Source organism: Oryza glaberrima, chromosome 3, assembly GCF_000147395.1.
Source record: "Oryza glaberrima chromosome 3, OglaRS2, whole genome shotgun sequence".
Taxonomy (NCBI): domain Eukaryota; kingdom Viridiplantae; phylum Streptophyta; class Magnoliopsida; order Poales; family Poaceae; genus Oryza; species Oryza glaberrima.
In genome coordinates this window covers 3,511,412-3,526,404 of record NC_068328.1, presented here as the reverse complement: position 1 = coordinate 3,526,404, position 14,993 = coordinate 3,511,412, and the positions used below count along the sequence as shown (strand labels likewise).

At 41.4% G+C, this 14,993-nt stretch overlaps 3 protein-coding genes across 3 annotated transcripts; all 3 read left to right on the top strand.

Moving 5' to 3' along the window:
- The first annotated feature begins 259 nt into the window (after positions 1 to 259).
- Positions 260 to 1,566, top strand: LOC127768860 (uncharacterized). Its single transcript, XM_052294513.1, has 3 exons — positions 260 to 306; positions 425 to 585; positions 1,403 to 1,566. Exons 1-3 carry the CDS (start codon positions 260 to 262, stop codon positions 1,564 to 1,566), a joined length of 372 nt encoding a protein of 123 aa, XP_052150473.1.
- Positions 1,567 to 4,902: 3,336 nt separating this feature from the next.
- Positions 4,903 to 5,601, top strand: LOC127767961 (uncharacterized). Its single transcript, XM_052293451.1, has one exon. It carries the CDS (start codon positions 4,978 to 4,980, stop codon positions 5,335 to 5,337), a length of 360 nt encoding a protein of 119 aa, XP_052149411.1. The 5' UTR covers positions 4,903 to 4,977; the 3' UTR covers positions 5,338 to 5,601.
- Positions 5,602 to 10,953: 5,352 nt separating this feature from the next.
- Positions 10,954 to 13,608, top strand: LOC127769076 (uncharacterized). Its single transcript, XM_052294782.1, has 3 exons — positions 10,954 to 11,151; positions 11,273 to 11,575; positions 13,319 to 13,608. The coding sequence occupies exons 1-3, from the start codon at positions 11,134 to 11,136 to the stop codon at positions 13,364 to 13,366; spliced, it is 369 nt and encodes a 122-aa protein (XP_052150742.1). The 5' UTR covers positions 10,954 to 11,133; the 3' UTR covers positions 13,367 to 13,608.
- Positions 13,609 to 14,993: the final 1,385 nt, after the last annotated feature.

The following is a 14,993-nucleotide window of genomic DNA, read 5'->3' as shown; positions in this document are numbered from 1 at the left end:
ATCAGCGCTCCGCTCCGTATCAGCCGCCGCGCCGTCCTCTGCATCGCCTGTCTGCCATCGATCCCCGCCGCCAGCTCGCTCTCCACGATCCTCCGCCTCCCCGCTGCACAAGGTCCTCCCGTCGCCAGGTCGTCGCCGCCGTTCTGCTCCACCGATGCCCGCCGCACGAGGTGCTCCCGTCGCTAGGTAGCCACCGCGCCGTCCTCTGCATCGCCTGTCTCCACCGATCCCCTCTGCATCGCAGGGGTGAGCTGCAGCTATGGAGTTCCTCGCCGGTGGGGGAGCAACAGGTGAATCCCGTGAGAGGTGAGTAGTTGAACAAAACTCATAATGCAGTTCATCAGCAGGTGACCAGTCCGAAACTTGGCATCGTGGAGGTTCATCCGGATTCATCATGCATTCTGAAACAAAACCCATCATCCAGCGCTTGCCGCTTTTCCTCAGAGTACAATGAACGCGGGGTGCTCGGCGAAATGTCCCGTCCGGCTCCTCACCTGCAATGCATGTGTTCTGGAGAGTGTTTATGGATTCTGTATCTTAGATCCCCTCAACGACTTGGATCGTCAGTAAAGCTTCATCTTGAAGGTGCACATCTGCCGTTGTTTCGTCAAAATACTATGCATGATCTTTAGGTGATAAAATATTGATTGAATTGTCTACTGCTATCGCTCAGAATCCATACTCCATCAATCTTACATATACACATATTTGTTGCGTCAAACACAAGCTTGCTTTCTATACATCCCTGAACAATTCAGCCTCACAACTGCTCTTGATATATCTCATTCAGAATTTTTTTTTCTCAAATTAGTTGGACTGATAGAAAAATATTGCTTTTCAAGATTGTAAAATAACCAACTGACTGGGAAGTTGATGTCATATGTTGGAAGCAATCTGCTAAAATGTTAAAGAAGTGCATCTAACTTTTGTACCTAGTGAATTGCAAATCTCTATCTCGTTTTTTTTTTATTTACAGTTTCTTTGGTTTTAAAGTAAAATAGGTTGACATGGGAACTTTACTAGCAGAGGAATAGGCTTATATTCTTGGAAAAAAAATACATTTCTCCATGCAGAATGTGATCACAATAATGATACTTGCTGCCATGATTTCTATCACTCATGCACGCATTGCCCTTGATTATGCAGTTGGGATATATTGGTGAGTTCACCTCTATCTCTCTCAAACCATTATTTATCTTCATTCACTATTCACTTACAATTTCCCTCGTATTAGTGATATGTATTAGTGAGTTTATGAAAAAAAAAGATCAGATATTTAAAAACAGAGTTAGCTCCTTTGGAACGAAGACAAAATGCTACTTTGATAACTTGACTTCTCAACACCACTCTTATCTGCACACAATTTTTCTAATGACCAGTTTGAACTTTCATCTCTTTACAGTCATCAAGCAAGAAAATCCTTGGCGGTTCTGCTTCCTGGAAGCAGTAGGAACAACAAGAGTTACTGAACCAGAAATTGAACTTGCCTTCTTCATGCATCAGATGAACCATAAAGGGAACAACACTACTACCCTCTCAAAAATTGAGCTGCTTAGGACTTTGTAGAAATTTACAGCTTCAGGACATGTGATTTATCCATTCTCTTTTACTGTTTATTCTAAAATGCAAAAAAAAAAAGAAATTTTGTTATAGCTTAGATTAAGGCAGCCTCAGCTTTGTGGTTTGCCAAGCCATGTACTGATATATGAATGTGATACTTTAATTAATGTTGAAACTATCACGCCCCGAACTAGCCCCGAGCGGAACTAGCCCATGACGCTCCAAATTAACATGTTAATCGATACCAGTCCCAGGAAACAGTGCTGGTATCACAGGAAGACGGAATATCACAGCAACAGAGGTCTCTTTATTATAGAGTAGGAGTATAGTCATGTTGGGCTGCGGACAGATCCCGAGCTCACAACTGCATTACAAAAGGGAGGCGGAAGCCAAGACTTGGACCACACATCACAGGCGCGACTTGGGAACTAGGCCGAAACCCTAAAACTCATCGTAGCCGACTTGCTCCTGGAAGAACTTGCTCCTAACCGATACCAGTTTTGGAAGTTGAATGGAGTCAAACAGACTTACGGTTGGGAAGATATTGAATTTCTAAGATTATTGGATTTTTGGTCTAAAGGAAAAGGATTTATTTAAATCCTTTTTGAAAAGAAAAGAAAAGAAAAGAAAAGAAGGAGGGAGGGGAATTAGACTTCCCTCGGGCGGCTGTGATGTGTGGTCCAAGTCTTGGCTTCCGCCTCCCTTTTGTAATGCAGTTGTGAGCTCGGGATCTGTCCGCAGCCCAACATGACTATACTCCTACTCTATAATAAAGAGACCTCTGTTGCTGTGATATTCCGTCTTCCTGTGATACCAGCACTGTTTCCTGGGACTAGTATCGATTAACAGGTTAATTTGGAGCGTCACGGGCTAGTTCCGCTCGGAGCTAGTTCGGGGCGTGACAGAAATGCATGATTGTGTATTTGAACTTAATTGACTGAATGTGTCTTGGAATCGGTTTAGAACTTAATATATCAATCAGACTTTTGTTCTTTGGTTACTGGTTTTTCTGTGACGTGGAGAAAAGACGTTGAAGACATAATACATCGTCGACTGAATGGGTCGACCTTATGGCTTGTTTTGCAAATTTTGAACCTTGTCCTGGATGTAATTTATTTGGCTTGTTTATCCCTTTCGAATATATAATAACTGAGGAACTTCTAATAAGCTTCTTAACTGAACTCGCTCATCTGTAAGTCTTAATTAATGTCTTGAATCTATACTTGATAGCCCAAACAATATATTGTATATCTTTTTGTTGTTTCACCGTAGCGTTAGCACGGGCATGTAACTAGTCCTATAAATATACACACACTCAGGTACATTGCCTATCACTAAAATAATAGTTAGCCGTAAATGAGAGCACCCGTGTCCAAGTCTAGGACTTGAACCCTGATGAGTTGGTTCTACTACAGAAACATAACCAGTTGAGATACGTTTACTTTGCTTCCTGTCGAGTTTAAATCATAGTATCCCTAAACTGCAATAAATCTTTACCCTCAACTTGCAAAAACTGGGTTAAATTAGGGTGCCACGTCAGAGAACCCCAGCTATTTCATAGATTGAGTTTTGTAATTCAGTATGTGATTCAGGGATACGATTTAAACTCGATGAAAATATGAGAGATGACAAAGTGGATTTATCCACCCACTGCTTCATATGGGGTGGGATGAGGCCTTTGGCGATTTCTCACGCCCTCGCGGGGTCGCGCGCACGTGGACGTACATGTTGATGGAGAGTTGGAGATGGGGGAGCCAACCAAGTAACCAACAGACGCGGCCACGCAGCAGGGATGTAAGCCGATCAACCCACGAGCCTACTAATAAGCAAACTTAGCAGGTACCGTGTAGATTAACTTGCGAGTTACTTTTTAATTTGGTATGTAAACAGGTTTATGTATCGATCCACTTGTATCTTTAGATACGATAAGTCGAACCATGATGCGAAAACTTATTCACTATCACTTATTCGGGCTGTATTTAATTAGTTTTACGTCAAAATTAAAAGTTTGAAAAAATTGGAACGATGTAACGAAAAAGTTGGAAATTTATGTGTGTAAAAATGTTCGATGTGATAGAAAAGTTAAAAGTTCAAAGAAAAAAAAGTTAGAATATAAAGAGAGCCTCGATCTATAAGTGCTCACAGGCCAGCCCGCGTGTATCCCTACCACGCAGACAGCGACAAGCAGCCGTGCCGCCCCGGCATCGCGATCCCGTGTCGTGCGACTCGCGCCCCACCTTTTTTTGATTCCGCCTCCCGTTTTCTACTGTTTTTCCGCCGTCGTCACGTCTCGCGGGCCGGACGGCGCGTTGGTTGGCCGGCCACAGCTATAGCGGATGCGGAAGCTTCTCTCCGCTTAGCCAAAGCCGCACCAGCGCACCGCGTCAGGCCGTCAACCGTGTGAGTACCCCAAGTTGATCGGCATCGTAATCGTCGTGCCCGCCTCCGTGCCGGTGTCGCTTGCTGCACACATGTTCCTGATTTGTTCACCTCTCTCCGTTGAGCTGTTGTTTGTTTACTGTCCGTGGTGAAACTCTCGGGCCGAGTCATGTAATGTTACGGACTCGTGAGATTTGCAGGGAGCAGAAGAAGGAGGCTCAAGTGACCGGGTCCACCACGACGTCGCTTTCCATCATCTATTGTCCAGGTCCAACGGCTATCCCGAGACGACGCAGTAGCATCCGATGGAACGCACATCATTGCAAACATTTTCAGTAAAACCCCTCTGTTTCTCACTAAATTACATGTATCCCCTTGATGTTAGTTTTCTCTCCAGCAAGCTTAATACTCCCTCCATCTAAAAAAAACCTAAACTTTTAGAGTTTGAATTTTGTTCCATAAAAAACTAACTTATACCATCCTACTTAATATTAGCACGAAAAACGAGAAGTTTTATTCCTTCAATACCCTTTACCTATCTATCACTCTTACTCTCTTACTAATTTTTTAATGATTAAGGACATTTTAGTTATTCTTACTCTCCACTAATTCCACCTTGAGATGCTAGGATTGGATTTTTTGTGGGATGGAGAGAGTAGTATTACGTAGTAGTGGGCTACCTATTATATACATATTACGTCTTGTAGTTTGTGTTGCGGCAGTCTACAAATTTGTAGCATGCTGCTATTTTCTGTCCTTATCTATCTTCTCAATATGTGTTTATAGCTAGCTTATAATCTACTATTATACCAGCTCTCAATTCTCTCACTTCCAGTATGGGTTATATGGTAAATCATGAGAATATGCAGGTCTGATCTGCAAAAAAAACACCTCCAACGGTTCATTCAACCTCCACTCCCCCTTGTTATAAACGAGAGACTTCGCTCCCTTTCCACTCTTCCTTCCACAGTCCCATCCCCGCGACGCCGCCATTAGAGCCGCAAGAAAAGCTCATCAAGAGAGGAGAGTTCGTTCGAGATGGCCGGCTGCTGCGTGTTCCTCCGGTGGCCGTCGGCCTCGCCGTCCCGCATCGGCTACCGCTCCCTCGACGACGGCGACGACGGCCCGTCTCCGGCGGCGGTGACGACGACGGTCGTCGTCGGGAAGGAGCGGCGGGTGTTCTCCGTCGACCAGCTGGTGCTCGACACCTACCCGTTCCGGCTGCTGCTGGAGACGGCGGTGAGGAAGGAGGAGAGCAAGGCGGCGCTCTTCGTCGACGTCGACGCCATCCTCTTCGAGCACATACTCTGGCTCGCCGGCCACCACGACCGCTCCTCCTCCTCCCTCCTCCACCTCGACCTCAAGGAGATCATCGACTTCTACTCCCAGGACGCCTGATTCTTGATGATGATGATTCTGTTCATCAGATTCTTTTTTGATCACTTCTTTGTTTTCTTCTCCTTTTTGTTATTACCCCCTTAATTAATCATGTGCATATATAATGATGATTATATCTTCTTTACAAAGACGATATTGGCAATGGAAATAGCGAATTATAAAGCATTCGTAGTTTGATTGAATTGCTGTCCGGTTCTTTGGTTGTTTCTTGGTTACGCCATTTTTTTTTCTGAAGAAGATTACCAGTTCTCTGAAGATGTCATGGTTTCTCCTTTTCTCACTATGCGTGTGTGCATTCACGTCGCTGTTACAGGCCAAACGAAGCTGGCATGATACAATTACCAATCAGTTTCAGAAATTGTTGTGGTCGTTTTCGCTAAATTCGGCTGCGAACACGTCAATTCCTAGTTAGCTCAAAACGCGCTGTTAAGATATGCTACCGTCTGATTTTTTTTTAATCGAGAACCGGTTGTGTTTCTGAACATGACGTCCAACAACTCGAATACATGTTGACCATTTCGTTGGCATGATTTCTCGTTGAGTTAATTGTTAACTACCAGACGAAAAACTGCATACTACATCCCAGCACGACAGGGTACTCCCTATGCAAGAACTGCACACACACGTTTCCTGCCATTTCAACTGTTTATTCATCAAACTAGACATGTTTTTTCATCGAACTTCAAGATTCGAACAGATGCTAGTATGTCAGAGAAACCCTGTTTTATTTTATTTTGTTTGCTTATCTTCAGCTGTCCATCATTTGTTTTGTCCCGCATGTTCACAAATGATTGCAAGATCATATTCCTTTGCCAATCATCATCCATCTCTGATCTCTGGATGTATCATTGTTTCCTGAAGGTATGAATATGATTTCACAATATAGCACTTGTCCAGGCGGCCACCAGAATTAGGCCCAACTGAACTGCCTGTGGTAGTTTAGGCCCCAATAACAACTTGGATGTTTCTATTAAAAAAAGCAAAGATATAATATTTGTCTATGTTGTACTGCAATATAAAAAAAATGCGAATATTAGGGAATGACCTAATATCAAATAATTAGAAAGGGTGAGGCTTTGAACCCAGGTCATCTAGCCCACCATCTTATGAAGCTAGCCGAAAAACCCATGGGCGTTTTCTCGCTGTACTGCAATATAAATAGTTGATATATCACCACATTGACCCTGATAAGCCTGCTTGCAATATAGGAGTGTTTTCTCTCCAAGCATTGAGAATGAACAAGAAGCATTCCTCTTGCATAGGAGCCAACCTGAAAACAAGGTATCATGTACAGTGAGACTGGTGATGTACACATGGATGCTTGGAAGTTGGAACAAGTAAAAATGCTATGCTTCAACGATTGCAGACTGATGGTGCAATACACATCATCAGTTTACAAAATTAGCATTACTCTAGATAAACACATCCAGTACTGACGACAACCACACCTGACCATGATGTGCGTAAATTTACCAGCATTCGCACGCCTATCTATCTTCCATTCATGCCCGCTTTAACATCTTCAGCAGTGTCAACGCTACAGTGCCACATACCCTTCTGGATTGATGATGGCTTCGTAGTTCAGGAGCCCTTCCGAGCAGTCCAATGTTGTACTCCCTCTGTTTCAAAATGTTTGACACCATTTACTTTTTAGTACGTGTTCGACCATTCGTTTTATTCAAAAAATTTAAGTAATTATTTATTCTTTTCATATCATTTGATTCATTGTTAAATATACTTTCATATACATATATAGTTTTACATATTTCACAATTTTTTTAAATAAGACGAACTGTTAAACATATGTTAAAAAGTCAACGGTGTCAAACATTTTGAAACAGAGAGAGTAGTTCTGAAATGGATATGATCTCCCATCATTGGTCCTGAGGGAAGCTAAGAAGCAGTGGAGGAATGCATGGATCACACTTAACTGTAGTTGATCCAACTCTGTCTTTACTATCATCCCCATGGTGAACATCAGTTTCCAATGCCACTGGAATTACAATGTGAGACCAACTGCATGTCCTTCTTGGATGCATAACAATCAGTACATTAAGAGCTGTAGAATACAAAAGACGCAAGAAGTTATTTATTTTAACACCTAAAAACAGCCTATGACATCAGTATTTGTTTATAGCTCACTGATTTTTTTTGGTGAAATGTTTATAGCGCGGCCGGAGTAGCGGCAGTTCACATGTGCCTTCTGCCGCGGGCTCGTCGGCGTACAGCGTACTCCAGCGGACGGCGGGGCGGCGGGAGTGTGGCCGCGGGAAGGAAGACGGGACTTGGAGGAAAGTGAAAGTGATCCGGTTCGATCGGACGTTTCCAGCCCTCAATGGGCTGGGCTGGACCTGGGCTTTAAAAAGCATTTTAATATCTATAAAAGTATATTTTCCATTTCAAGTTTTACAACTACTCACCGTCAGTTAAACAAACCGGTGCCAAATATCACACATCATATCCAGATTCGTGGTCCTACTAAGAGTAGGTGTCACATTCGATATTATGTTTGTTTACTTTAGAATGGACATCTAATATTTGATTAGAGTATTACTCTATGTCTAAAAAAAAAAAATCTAAAACTGTATGTGACGCATTCTAGCACAACGAATTTGAATAGATGTATGACTAAATTCGTAGTATTACTGTAATAGGATGTGTCACATCTAGTATAAGTTTTTTTTTATGGGATGGGAGAAGCAGTAGCAAAAAAACGGTGACAGGCAGAAATAGAATATCATCTAATCTTCTATTAGAGTATAATGGTTGATTTCAGAAGGGATTTTAGAGTAGTGGCACCTGACTTTTGGCGAGCAATGCAGCAAGCCAGCAATGAAGCTATCGCTGTTTTAGGCAAAGGAGCATGGCTGCCGATTTGCAGAGCATAAGTTGCCCATCGCCATAAACTATTTTTACGAGGAGAAATCATCTAAAGAACGAGAGGACGTGGCACCGGCCGTTGTCGATTTGGTGACCTTCCTTATCCCCAATCATAACTTGGATGTTTTCATTAAAGAAATCAAAGATGCTATATTTATCTCTACTAGGGATGAAACTGGTTCGGATAGTTTCCGTCCGTCCAGACCATTTTTTGGATTTAGATAGTTTCGGTCGGAATTATCCGGAAATTCTCGGATTCTGAAACGAATTCGGATATTTTTTCTCGGAAACGAAAACGAATATAGTAAGGGTATTATCCGTCGGAATCGAAAAACGGTCAGAAATTATCCGGAATTTTTTTCGGATATCCGCAGACATTGAGCAAATTTTAGAAAAAACACGTATATATACATAACTTTTTCATACGGAATCAGATGAAGACAAATTTTATATCAACATTATAGAGCTCGATGAGATCTACAACTTTATTATTGACTATTTTATTATTTAAGGTCATTTAAGGGTCTAATTATTCATTATAATATACCATATTAATTTTTACAAAATCTCAGATCTACCATTCAAACGACATCTGATGGAGATGTGTTCCATATTAAAATTGTAGGGCTCAACGAGATCTACCACTTTGTAGTTTATAACATTTGTATTTGAAAGAATTTAAAGTATAATACAAACATTATAAGTTTTGAAGATGTGAAGTAAAATAAATAACATCTCCAATTTATACAATGGTAAGTAAGTTATACATCTAGTAAAAGGTTTTGGGAATAGAAAATGATAATCATATTTGTATATGGCTCTCTTAGAGGAACAATCATGAAAATCGATTTTCACATACGGTTGTGGGACCGTCTACGATATAAATGTTGGAGATGTTGAAAAAAAATAATAAGCGATATCTCTTCCTTTTCCTTGATCAAGAAACTCAATTTGAGGGGTTTTTATATACCGGTAAATATTCGTTACCGTATTCGTTCCGTCTCGTATTCGCTCCGTATCTGTATTCGATAATATTCAATTTCATTTCCGTATCCGAGTTTTCGATTACGATTCCGATTCCAAAAAAAATATGAAAACGAATATGATAAAGCTAGTTTCCGTCCGTTTCCGATCCGTTTTCATCCCTAGTCTCTACTATACTGCAATATAAATTATCGATACATTACCAAGAGATACACTCGATAATGAGTGTGTCCCGTGTTCAATAACAACAAACTCACAATTTATTCTTAAAAAATAGTTGGAGGGAGTCAAAATCTCGCTTTTTTTAATATTACCGCATTGACCTGAAAGGTCCGCTTGCAATCCCATTTAAGTTATCTCCCAACAATCACAATAAACATGAAATATTCCTCTTGCATAGGAGCCAACCCTAATTTACCGTATGCTTGAGAGTTAGTCTCTCTAATGAATCACACGAGTGGGGATATTATGCAGCTAGAGAACCGAACTTGTATAATCATTCTATATGTTTTTCTTACTCCAGAGCAACTCTTAGCACACCAAAATGCCTCAGAGCTTCACTATGATCTCCCATCATAGTTCCCCACGTTTATAGAAGCTCGCCCCTCTTATGATAGTAAAAATGGAAAAAAAGAAAGATCAATAAGAAATAATGAGAAGAGACACCAATGTACTTACATGTAAATAAGAAATGAGAGATAAGCATCATAAGTATATGATATAGTGAGAAGTTATACTTTTTAGTTGATGCCAACCATAGTAGTTTGTTGAAGATGAACACTTTTGAGGGCTGCAAAAGTGCTCCTCAATAATGAGCAAAAAGATTCCTAACAACCAAAGGGAAATCTTTCTGCAATATTTTTCATGTAGTACTAACTTGTAGCGGTACGTGTCATTATGGAAGTAAAAACACCCAATATACATTTCTGAAAACGACAGTGTTCTCTAAGCATATTCAGTTCCCAACAAACAATGGCTGACAACCTTTACAACCGAATTCATCACCAATATTTGTGAGAAGAAGTGTCAGGACTCAGGACAAATGCTCGAATCAAGGCCATCTCTGTTGCATGATTGCTGAAGAATATTGCTTACATGCATATCCAGCATTTTCAGATGATGGAAATCTTTCCAATCAGAACATATACACTCATTACGTTTGCTGTTGACAGGCTATCAAGATGATAAATACCAGCCATTACACTTTTGGTAATTCGCTTCGCAGTGCTCTCTTCTCCTAGAATTGACACAGGAAAAAACCAAGAACCTGCACATGAATCTGAAAGGGAGAATGCATTAGGAAATCGATGTGGACATGAGCATTTCTTTCTTTTGCAAGCTGCAAAGCTTGTGAGTTGGGCAAGAAAAAGACGCATTCGCTGGCGCCCCCAATTAGCAAGGAGTTAGAGCTGCGATCCACTGAATTTTCGCAGCGTAATGCCGTGTGATGTGAAGAGAGAAGAAGCTGTGGGTAGGTCACGGGCCCACCTGACAAGTGGGCCCATCCTAGTATCCCCAGCTTCACTGTTCACACACATCAATGCATCACCAGCTGTAGCCTTCGGGCCTTCGGGGACGCGTGGTGTACGAAGAGCAGTAATGCAGCTTCTAATCTCAGCTGTTAAGCTGAGTGATTAGCTCTTAAGCAATCACTTAGTAGTACTGTTAGCTCATGACCAGCTGGTGAGCTGCGCAAACATCAATTTTTTTTTTCTTCTCCTCATTCTTCGTCAACATATAAGTACAGCTCTATCGCTTTCTTCTCTCCAGTCGCCACACATTCTTCGCTACCACCTCCAAGACAAGTTGAGCACTGCTCAGCTTGGCAGCTTGCCATCCAGGAGGAAGAAGATATTCTAGAGATAATCTAGAGAGATCAGTTGCGTTTTGCGAGGCTGCGTGAGAGAGATCATCATCATCCAGCAAACCACCATGGAGAACATCAAGGGGGTAAGAAACTGCCAAGAACGGCTTCCATCTCAATTCCCTGAAACGAACCCTTCTTCTCTTTTCGTTCCTGCTGTTTCTTGTCTGAATCTTTCACTGCGTTCTTGCGCGCGTGTGTGAGCAGGGGCATGGCGCGGCGGCGGCGGGCGGCGGGAACGGGTGGATGACGGTGCCGGCGTTCGGGGACTGGGACATGAAGAACGGCGCGCTGCCGGACTACTCCATGGATTTCTCCAAGATCCGCGAGATGCGGAAGCAGAACAAGAAGGAGCTCTCCCGCACCAGCCTCGGCGGCGACGACGACCTCCTCGCCCAGCAGAAGCAGCAGCAGCCGCAGCCGCAGCAGAAGCCCGCCAAGGCCAACCTCGGCCGGCCGGCCGATGACCACCGCCACCGGCAACTCCATGGCCGCCACGGCTCGCCGACGGTAAGGCTCATTCGCCCTGATAGCCTACCCGGTTTTGATTTGATTCTCTTTTTTTTTATTATTCTTGGAATTAAGTCACGACTTTACTCTCATGTCATCTAACGGTCAATGAGGATTTACATGATCTCATTAAAACCCATTTCATTTCTGGATCGTAAAAATGCTTTGTTTTTCGATTTGTGCGGTCTTTAGCTGAATCATGGAGTGCAAAGATTTGATCTTTCTTTTGTTTGATACGACCAGTACAAGATTGGCTTTAACTGATAGTAGTACAAGTCAAATTGTTAAAAGGAAAGGGGATAAATAAAAAAATAACAAGTGGACAAATCCAGTTCTTGAAATGTAGTACTACTAGCATTGTGGCATGTAAAAACAAAGCACAAGCAGAGCACTTTCAGAGGGCAGCACCACTGTAGAAGCTTCATTTCCTAACACTGAAACAGATTTCGAAGATAATACTGTAAATAATTTTGCATGTTTCTTAATCCCTACGCTAGAGAACAGCAACCGCGTGAGGCTTTGTCGGTCAAACTCTTATTCCAAGGCATGGATCATGAATTGTTTTCACCGTGGACGGTGGAGAGCGTTTGAATGTGCAGACTGCATTACTGCAGTACAGTAGATTAGTAGTACTGCTGTCCTGGAGCTGTAGAATCAACATGCAAATATTAATGTCTAGACATTTTTTTCCCTGGAGTAACAAGAGAAGGCTAGGACAGGATCCGAGGAGAGGAGAAGGTTACAAGCTGATGCAGCCATTCTGTAACTGCATTTGCCTGGTTATTTTACCTAGGCAGCTCTAGCTTGTTCTTGTAAGATGTCAACAGGGAGAAGAATGACAGACTATAGAAAATTTGAGAAGCTATTGGACATATAGTTTAGAAAATACCATGTTTTAACGTCTCCTGAATTACTAGAATTAATCACGGGTAAGCAGTTAGCTGATCAACTAATACATATATTTAAACAATTTAGAGGTGGTGACCTATAACCTTGTACTGGATCAGCATGCACAGTGGAGTCAGTTCAACAGCTATAGGTGGGTTGGCGAATAGGAGTATATATGAAGTCATATCACCGGCCATTCCAGCTTTATGCATATACATATATAGTGCACTGCTTCGATCAAATGATTGGCAAGGACAAATACTCATATTTTGTAAATCAAATGCATGATATCCTCATATCTGTTTGCCTTTTAAAGGCTGTAAGCCTGTACTGATATGCATTATGCATAGTCCAGAGTACAACCAATTAATATATTAAGCGTCTTGGTGGCCGAAAGATGATTAGAAGGAACTAATAATGATTTGAATCGGTTGATAGATAAGCAACTCTTAACACGTAATAAAAAGATGCAAAGTACCCACGGGAACACTTGGATTTAGTGACTAACAACTAAGTAAAGTCTGCCACAGGTTGGTGGTGTCTTAGAAAAAATATGTATTTGATTATGCTATTGCTTGTGGAACTGGAGAAATTAATTGTCAATAAGTGTATTTAATAAAGTATCACAATTCTTTCCATGAGACAATTTGACATGTAAAATTCTGAGTTGCAATTCAATTCTTCTACATACTCTGAGATGCAGGTACTTTCAAAGCATCATTTTTTTGGAAATAAAACTTAGCATCAAGTATGAACTTATGCGCAAAAACTAATTCCGCAGATATCTGCATTCTTCTGTGTAACATTAACTGATTTTAGTGGCCTCTGAGTTTCTGACTGGAACTTCTGATGCAGGGAAGGAGGACGTTTCTGAGCTACTTCCAGTGCTGTATTAAGGCCTGAAGGACTGTCAACTGCTGCTATTGGCTGTACTGTTGTGTCACAGTGCAAACTACTCAGCTTATTTTTAGATTAGGCTTCTTGGGCTTTGTCAAGCCTAGCAAGATGTGTAATATATTCGTCGTGATGCTTAATCTTTTGGTCATTCAGAGAACAAAACTATTTATGGGTGGCACAGATTGCTTGCGAATTGAGGTGCAAAGCTGTAATATATTGAAGGATAAATGGCATCTTGTGTTTTTGTACGGTTGCAGAGGCATGATTGATTTGGATTTGTTTCTGCTATCACGAGGAAAGATAAAATGCCTTTTTTGGGGGCGAGGAAGAAAGATGATATAATGTTTACTCATCACGTTTCTTTGTAACATCTGGAGATAACACTGCAAAATCTGTCATTTATGTGGTTCTTTGGTTGATTTTTCTTTCTTTCTTTTTGAGTTTGGACAATTTGACAGAACTGTCTGACCTAATTATTAGGAAGATAATTCACTACACATTGTCTTCAGGCTTCAGTGCCTACAGGAGGATAATTTGCTTTACATCATCTTCAGCTCTCTGTGAGTTTCTTGTCCAAAGAAAATCTGCTCATATGTTAGTCACGGGTACAATGATTGTTTGGGAAACATCAAAGCCTGGGCTGTCGAATGCTTCAGTTAGCAGAAGAGTAGGCATGATTAGGCAATACTGACGAGAAAGCTATATAGCCTTTAGGCAGAATATTCTGCTTGAATTTAGTGTGTGTTTAAGCACAGAGGACAGCAGTCAAAGAACTGTTGTTAACTAGAGATGCCCAAAATAGATCATCTTTCTTGTTCAACAGATTCCATTTAATCACTAGAATGTACAGAGTAACAGAGAAAATGAGATGAAGGGCTTGTTTGGTTTAGTACCCTATTAAAACATTGGTAGTGTCAAAATCTAAACATATTTTGGCACTACAATAATTTAGTAGGGCAGAGTTCTAACTTCTAAGTAATATGTTTGGATTAATACCAATTGAAATTGAAAGACCAAGAACGGCTATAGGGGGGGTGAATATAGCAATTCAAATCTTGCCCCCAAAAATACTCATCAAGCCGGATTTCTCAAAATCCTTACTAGAACCGCGGCTATTAGAGAAGCCGGATCTAGAAAAGAAGAGAGAAGGAATTTCCGAAACTAAGAGAGGTGAGGAGGAGATAGCAAAACTCATCATCGCAAAGTTCAAATTGCAAGTGGAATTTAAATTGCGGAATTTAAATGAACAAGGCAAAAACGAAATCCTTCAAATCATTTCATTCATAGGTGATGCAAAATAACCGCTCAACTAGGAGCAAACATACACCTTAAGAAGAACATTAACACAAACTTAAAATCTCTCGGACAAACACACTCCAAACTAATCCTAATACAAAAGCCTCTTGGGCAAACACACTCCAAACTCACACCGAAACTCTCTCACCGAGCATCTCAAAAGGATTACAAAAGAAGCAACCTCCACCCTTACATCCATCTCTCTATTTATAGCCTAAGACCCCTAAGACATTGTCTCAAATACCCCTAGGGCGAAACCCTACCCTGGACTTGATCTTAACCATCCGCTGTTCCTTAGACTCGAAGGAAGTAGTGCAGATTGCTGCCACGTAGTCGA

Coding starts and splice junctions, on each gene's coding strand:
- LOC127768860 (XM_052294513.1), top strand. CDS start 260: ATGGAGTTCCTCGCCGGTGGGGGAGCAACAGGTGAATCCCGTGAGAG. Junction 307..424: donor ACAGGTGAATCCCGTGAGAG/GTGAGTAGTTGA, acceptor CCCATCATCCAG/CGCTTGCCGCTTTTCCTCAG. Junction 586..1,402: donor AGTAAAGCTTCATCTTGAAG/GTGCACATCTGC, acceptor ATCTCTTTACAG/TCATCAAGCAAGAAAATCCT.
- LOC127767961 (XM_052293451.1), top strand. CDS start 4,978: ATGGCCGGCTGCTGCGTGTTCCTCCGGTGGCCGTCGGCCTCGCCGTCC.
- LOC127769076 (XM_052294782.1), top strand. Junction 11,576..13,318: donor GCCGCCACGGCTCGCCGACG/GTAAGGCTCATT, acceptor CTTCTGATGCAG/GGAAGGAGGACGTTTCTGAG.